This window comes from Triticum aestivum, chromosome 1B (assembly GCF_018294505.1).
Source record: "Triticum aestivum cultivar Chinese Spring chromosome 1B, IWGSC CS RefSeq v2.1, whole genome shotgun sequence".
Classification (NCBI taxonomy): domain Eukaryota; kingdom Viridiplantae; phylum Streptophyta; class Magnoliopsida; order Poales; family Poaceae; genus Triticum; species Triticum aestivum.
This window is the reverse complement of record NC_057795.1, coordinates 622,096,491-622,104,269: the sequence shown is the minus strand read 5'-3', so window position 1 is coordinate 622,104,269 and position 7,779 is coordinate 622,096,491. Positions and strand designations below refer to the sequence as shown.

At 54.1% G+C, this 7,779-nt stretch overlaps 1 protein-coding gene across 1 annotated transcript; it reads right to left on the bottom strand.

The window, feature by feature from the left end:
* Positions 1–1,853: 1,853 nt before the first annotated feature.
* LOC123097337 (uncharacterized) lies at positions 1,854–3,256 on the bottom strand. Its single transcript, XM_044519052.1, has one exon. It carries the CDS (start codon positions 3,062–3,064, stop codon positions 2,138–2,140), a length of 927 nt encoding a protein of 308 aa, XP_044374987.1. The 5' UTR covers positions 3,065–3,256; the 3' UTR covers positions 1,854–2,137.
* Positions 3,257–7,779: the final 4,523 nt, after the last annotated feature.

Genomic DNA, 7,779 nt, shown 5'->3' with positions numbered 1-7,779 from the left:
TCCAAGCCGCTCCCCAGCCTCCTCATATAGAGAGCGTTGCGGTTGCGCCGGAACCGACCCGCAAGGACCCAGAAGGAACCCTACGGGCCCAGATCTGGACCGGGGACGGCCCCCGGCCGGCCAGCACCACCGGACCACCCCGCCGCCAAGAGGCGGCACCACCAAGGCGAGCACCGCCGGCCTCCACACCAGGACGCCGGACCGCCACCGGCCGAAGCGCACCGCCGCCGGCCATCACCGCCCGAGCAGGGGAGGACCGCGCGCGGGGAAGGCCAAGCCCACCGCCGCCAGCATCACGCGGCCGAGGGCCGGCGGCGCAGGCTGACGGCGGCGGGGGAGGGATGCGCGCGGGGAGGCGCTGGAGGCGCGCGGAGGCAGGGCCCCCGGCCGCCTCGCTCGGGGAGGCGGCGCGGGGGTACAGGGGCGAGGAGGGGGGGGGAGGAGAAGGGGAACGGGGGAAGGAGGGGGCTGGCGTCTCAGCGACATTTTCGACTGAATATTTACACTGAATTGAATTTTGATATCAAAAAACAGCACATACAAGGATGAAAAATAAAATCAAGTGGCATGCCTATGCCGGCTTCACAGAAGGCTGCTGGATCAATCGAATTGGATGTAATCGGATCGATGTGAGCAAGCTAGCCCATGCCGGCTTCACAACAAGCTGCTGGATCAATCGATCAAGGTGGTTTGAGCTAGCTTTTTTAACATACATCTGTCTTCTCTGGATGAATCGATCCAGTGCCTTAACCAACAGGAGAGGGCCTCCCACCGGCGGCGCCAGGTACAAGACGGGATGATGTCGAGCACGGGCCTCGGGAGGAAGGTCAACAGTTCCGTCGCCGGCTCGCGAGCCTCCGAGCCTGACGACCCCGAGGATCCGCACGAGGCTTGACATCAGATCCACGCCGGTATGGCTGATGGGTTGCTTGCCTCCCCCACTCCGCCGCTAACCGGCCCCGCTGGTAGCTCGCCGTCGCCCCGCTGGGAGGCGAGGGAGAGGCCTCGCCGGAGAGGGGGAGAGGTGGGAGTGGCCGCCGGGGTCGCATATGGAGACGGGGAAAGAGACGAGGGAGTTGCGGGCCGTTCCGCGTGGTTCCACCGAATTGGAGGTATGACCCCGTGCCCATATTGAGGGAATATGCCGCTCCCGAGAATCAGTGGGTTCCGGTTCCATCGCTGAACTAAACGCGAGAACGTGGTCCAGGAACGGGTTGGACCCGTGAAATTCCAGTCGGTTACTGCAACCAAACACACCCTTATGTGACAACAATGTTCCTTATGGGAGGAATGTATTGGTTAATCAATCACCAGCTCATCATTCGTGAAGAACAATTCTAGCTCAAAATGGGTAGCTGCACCAAATTTGGTGATCTGATCTTCCAAACTGAAACACAACATAAGTGCATCGCTGCGAGGTGGGCACATGGGGTGTTGCACACGAACCAGCAGCACAAATCAAAATTGAGAGCGACCTACCATCATCAAGCAACCAAACTCAATATCTCGCCTTTCCTAAGGATCTTCGTTAGCAAACTCAATATCTCACCATTCGTAAGGATCCTCGATGTCGGTGAAGGCAAACTAACAATGCATCTATGTTTTTTTTTTGCGGGAGAACTTGCAGTGCAAGACCATGTAAAGCATGCGATCTTTCCCATTCCGTCAACTAATGTGGACTTCTTCTCCTTCAGTAAACACAATGAAAATCTGGAATGCTATAGCTACCTTCCCAGCTGGATAATGTGGCATTTTATAGAAGATCAAAACGGGAAAACCACAGAAAAGAAAGATGTCATGCACCACTCCAGTCATCAAGTCATAGTTTTGAAGACATTTTCCAACACAAGGAATGAAAGCCAAATAGAGTAACATTTGATTTGAAATGAAATATTTTAGATTAACGAGATCAACCTGCTTGCCGTGCTAGCATACTTGTACATACACTAGCACTACAAACCTCCTCAAACCTTGATCACATAGTACGTATATAGCATCAAGTGCATGCATACGGCATACAGCACACCACACCACACCACGCCCTTCACAAATCAAGAGTCCATTAACCAGCGCGTGCAGCATAGCATAGCTAGCATGCATACGTCGATCGTGTGTTTCCATGCATGGATCCGCTTGCTCAGAGCTTCTTGTTGGCGAGGCCGAGGGCGACGGAGACCATCTGGGCGAGGTGGCGCTGCATGACCTCGTAGGGCGACTTGACGTCGCGCTCCTCGTACCAGTTGTCGCAGTCGCCGGCGTAGGTGCTGGCCGCCGTCATCTTCTCCACCAGGCTCTCGCTGCTGGTGCCGGGCTTGTGCATCGCCCGGCTCACCTCCTCCAGCGCGTCCACCAGGTCGTCGTAGTTCTGCTCGCACGACCCCAGGATGGACGCCATCGGGTTCCCGGCCCCGGACGCCGCCTTGGCCGCGTCGAACGTCACCTTGGCCGCCCGCGCCCGCCCCAGCGCCACCCGCACCGCCGTCTCCATCAGCGTCCGCGCCGTCGTCACCCCGGGCAGGTGCAGCAGCGTGTGGCACACCCGCTGGTACGCCTCCAGCTGGTCGCACGCCTGCACCGCCCCCGGGGCCGCGCCGGCCGTGTCCGCCGACGGCAACGCGCCCCCGCCGGCGGCCAGCTTGCGCCCTTCCAAGAAGATGAAGCCCTTCTTCTGGACGACGGACGCCTTGCTCTGCGAGACGGCGAGCCTCTTCTTCGGGATGCTGATCTTGCTCTGCGTGACGTCGAGCTTGCTGCCCCGGGCGGAGGCGTGGTCGGCCGGCGCCGCGTCGTGCCTCGCGATGAAGAGCTTGCTGCCCCCGGCCAAGGCGTGGTCGGCCGGCGCCGCGTCGTGCCTCGCGATGAAGAGCTTGCTGCCCCCGGCGAAGATGTGGTCGGTCGCCGTGCCCTGCTTCGAGATGTGCAGCTTTATGCCCCGGGCGAGGATGAAGTCCTTGGTGACGGCGTCGCCGTTGTGGGTCGGGCCGGCCTCGGCGGCGCCGGCGGCGATGAAGAAGACGACGGTGGCGAGGAGGAGGGCGGTGGTGGTGGCGGAGAGCCGCGCCATGTTTCTTGCTCCTTTCGGTCTCTTCTCGACCGCCCTCGTCGAGAGTTTATTTATCGGTGTGCGCGCGGGGAGGGCAGGCCAAATTAAGACCGAGAGAGAGCAGGAGGCAGGCGACGGCTCGGCGGGAGGATGCTGCAGGTTGACGGCCTCTGCATCCCGTGTGTGTCGAAGTTATATAGGAAGGATGTGCAATTTAACCTGAGAGGAGAGCTAGCCCGGCGTGCATAGCCATGGCGTTTTAAGGTCTGGCCACGGGCTCGCCATGGTTGTAGGATGTCCAAACATAGGCTGGCGATATCTTTTGCTTCGAGGAATCTTAATTGCTTGGTGTGCAGGGGTTCCGCGTGGCTCCCGCACAATGCTCCAAGATATCCATGCATGCAATGCAGCAACATGTCTCGATGGGAAGCATTATTGCCTACTAGGTTCTTGTTTTCTCTAACACATGTTACATATCTATACAAATAGTCGCTCCCAACTCCTCACCATACTTCCCGTACCCATGCATGTCTATTGATTCACAGCCTAAGTTTTTTTTCCCCGAGAGTATGCCTAACTTTTGTGTTAATGGCGGCTGGTTTGGCAAGCTTTGTATCTTACCTCAATGTCTTCATGAATGAGGACAACAACCTCACACACAAATGGCAGTGCTCAAGCTGCACGACTCATGTAGAGCGCTTAATGAAAAAAGATATTTTAGAGTGGGCTAGCTGCAGTTATAAATTGACTCAACGGCGTGTGTCCAAATCATATTGTTGTCCGGAAATTACTGCTATATACTTGTTCTTGCATATTGTGAAACAGTGCAAGTTGTACTACACAATATCTGTTCAAGTTTTTTCATCAATAGCTTTAAGTTTTCTTTCTACTTTTCGATGATAGCAACACCCTTCATTCATTCACCTTAGAGTACATGTGTTTTCCCTAATATATATCTTTGTTTACTGATAAGAAAAGGTGACTACATATATCTTCATGTGTCTTGTTCTAATAATCTACTCCCTCCGTCCCATAATGTAAGACGTTTTTTTGACACTACACTAGAGTCAAAAGACGTCTTACATTATGGGACAGAGGGAATATGTATTAATTAACTATGAATATTTTTCTAGTGGTGGTAGGGTTAGGAATAAATTTAGGGTTTGCCTTTGATCGGCGCTGACGAGACGATGGCTTCGTCGGCGGCATGGAATAAGGTCTTCCCACCTCGCACTCGCTCCGGTGGTGTTTATTCATATTGTTGGGAGGAGTGTGCAAGATGATGTGTCCTTAAATCTGGTTCTCCATCTTTGTTTTTTTTTCTTTTGTAGGTTTGTCATGGTTGTGTTGTCCTACGGAGCGGACAGCGTGGTTGCGCCTCTTCGTTCTCCGGCTCGAGTTCCGACCAACAAAGGTTGTCCAGTCTCGGCCTCGTCAGGAAGCGTGTGAGATTTGTGCTCCCTGACTCCGTCTAGTCAGGCCTGGGGCGTTCTACATGCCCTCTCTGGCATATTTTTCTCATGGGCGGTGATTTGCTATGCAGATGCAGTCACGACGTCTTTTGGTCTACATCAACAAATTCCTAACCACTGCTTATACACACTCCTGAGTTTCAACAAGTTTGCTCAGCTGGGATGGAGGCCAAGAGGTGGCACGTGCTTTTCTCACAACGTGTCGCCAGTGGATGCATGAGGAAAAAGACTTTGACACCCAAAGATCTGGATGTATTTTTCAATTTTTGCAAGGGTGCTTTTGTTAGGTGTGTGTACTACATAACATGTATGGCATTTAGACTTTCCGTATCTTTTTTTAAGGATAATTTGTTACAACGAGGTTGGCATGGGGATGTAACCCCGTCAATTTTGTGGTCATGTTGAAATTGTAGACCATTTATTCTTACAGTGTGCATGTATGAACCGATCCACCTAACCTGTGTGACCTTGCATGGATTAGCTTGTATAGTTATGCCACTGTTTGGATATTGATGTATGAGTTGATTTGTGCGTGAGAAAGCATCAATTTTTAGTTACTACTAATGGATTTATTGGTCACTGTTGCTGCCAACGTTTTTCTTATCTAAGTTTAGTCCCATGTATGTACACCTTTGCTTGGGTATTCTTCAAAGCCAAGAGTTTGCGAGGAATAAATGCTAATAGCTATCCATTCATTTTATTCAGTTGCATCGTGTGGACCTCTTTGTGATTGTGGGTCTCCCAAGTCACTTCATGTTCTCACCTTCAATGGCGCTGGCATGATGCTCCAATTCTTTTACATCAGTGTTCCTCTAGTGTGTGGCACGACGAACCTGTTGGACATAATCCACAAATTCCGTACGTGTTGGTCTAGGTTTGGTAGCTATGTCCTAATAGTATATTGTCTACGTGAGTCAAGGTGTAATACAAGTCCGTTTAGGACTTTTACGTGTGGCAGTGTGCATTGGGCTGTGTATATATACATATGCCCCGCGTGAGTTGTATCATGAAGAAAACCAGAAAAGCAATAAAGAGGAAAACAAAGGGCACGGCAAGAGCCCTTGGCTATCAAAGTTTTTTGTGCGCATCTCTGTCGTGATTTGATGTGATCGATCCTGTGGGCGAGTTCCAATAATTGGTATCAGAGCAAGGTTCGAGTGAAGCCGCGCTTGCCCTGGGGTGGTGACCTACTAGCGCCTCGGGGCGGGCAATATAGTCGCTGGATGGAGCGACGAACGAGGATGATCAGGTGATCGTCGTTCATTGGAGCGACAAGGAGGGAGACGGCAGGTTGTCGTCAGAAAGAAGGTGGAAGGAGATCGTTGATGGGAAAGGTGGTGCCGAGGTGCGGTGCTAGAGCTCATCAAGATCGTCGGTGGGGGGAGTCGAATGAGTCAAGGAGTCATGCGTGTTTGCACGGTCAGTTGTCCAGTCGCGTCTGTGAGTCGTCGTCGTGTCCAAGTGCTCGTCTTGGTGATGATTTGTTGGAGCTAAAGTGGTATGCATGGTGTTCCGTGAGTCATGTCCACGTCCTCGTGGAGTGTCCGGATTGCAGTCAGTGTGGGTTCGGTGTGATGCCGAAGGCGGACGATGGTAGACGAAGCCATCGTAAAGCGAGGAGGTGTGCGAGCTGTGGAGAGTAGATCTGCTGCAAGCAAGTACAATGAGTATGGTGCGAACCGAATGCAAGGCAGCGGCCAAGCAATGGAGGTGGCACAACATTGTAGAGCAAGGAAATTCTGCATGTTTTCAGGCGGCTCATACTTAGTGTACAGATATGACAGTTGAAGATTAAGCTCGGCGTGTAGTGGGACAATGACCAGTTAAGTTGGACGACGTGAAGACTGATGATGTGTCCAGTCTTGCATGTTGCACACGTAAATGCGATCGTATGGGCTGGTAATTCGGATCATACGTCAGAGTTTGGATCAACAAGTTGCGGACCTTCAACTAGTCAAGATCAGAAAGAGCATGAAGGAGATGACAGCATCAAGATTAGGGGGAGATTGTTGGACATAATCCACAACTTCCGTACGTGTTGGTCTAGGTTTGGTAGCTGTGTCCTAAGAGCATCTCCAACAGCCGCGCTAAAGCGCCGCGCGCAAAAAACCTGTTAGCGCGCGCGCTGCGGCTGGTTTTGCGCGCCCGTCTGCGCTGGCTCCAGCAGCCGCGCTGAAATACAGCGCGCGCGCGCCGCTCCAGCAGCGCGCTAAAATGCAGCGCGCACGACTAGAAATGTATGCATTTTTAAAAGTTGAAATTTTTAAAAAAACTAGATAGATTGCATAGATTAAACGATACAAAGGTACTTTACATCCGAAACATAGATTGCATAAAATAAAAACGACAAACGATAAACATAGATTGCATTAACAAAAAAAGACTACTCTAAGTCGCTATCATCACCACCACTATCATCCTCGGCGGTGTCGTCCGAGGTAGATAGCCAGATGTCCAGCCACCGCTCATCGTTCGGCGTGAAGAACGACCGCCCACCTGCTGCAACGAGGTCGGACTGCGCATTCGCCAACGCCTTCCGCCGATGCCTGTCCAACCGCGACGCGCGGCGCCTTTGCGTGTCCTCCTCGCGGCGCCTTGCCCAATAGGCTTGCTCGTAGGCGACGTCCTCCGGGTGGCGCTGGCGCCAGTCCGCCATGACCCTCTCGTCCTCCTGGGCGACGAGGAGGCGGCGTTGCCGCTCGGCGTGCTCCGCACGGTCTTCCGCCGTGTTCAGACGAGGCAGAGGGGCGAGGTTGAGCGCTTGCTCGAGCGTGTACACATCTTGGAAGTTCATCTGGCCACGCGGCCGGCCTAGGCGCCACGCCGCCGCGTCATACGCGCGGGAGGCCTGTCGCGCCGTCCCGTACGTGCCGAGGGCGAGCCGGAGTTCGCCGGAGCGTATCTCCGCGGTGTAGCTGCCGTTGGGCCGCAGGCGGACGCCGCGGTAGCCGGACGCTCCTCGGCGGCGCGGCGGCATGGCGGCGCGTCGGTGGCGGGGCGCTGGAGCGACGCGTGGCAGAGAGGGAGAGGGAGAGGGAAGAGATGTGTGTGGAGAAGGCGCGTGGCGCGCGCAGCTTTTATAGGCGCGCGTGAGCTGGCGCCTATTCGCGCGCGCGCTAACGGTTCCCGCGCGCGCTTGTTTCCCGCGGCCGCGGTAGCACGGCAAACCGCCCCGCGCGCGCTAAAAGCTGCGTTTACCGCGCGCGCGTCGTTTGGGGCGACTGTTGGAGATGCTCTAATAGTATATTGCCTACGTGAGTCAAC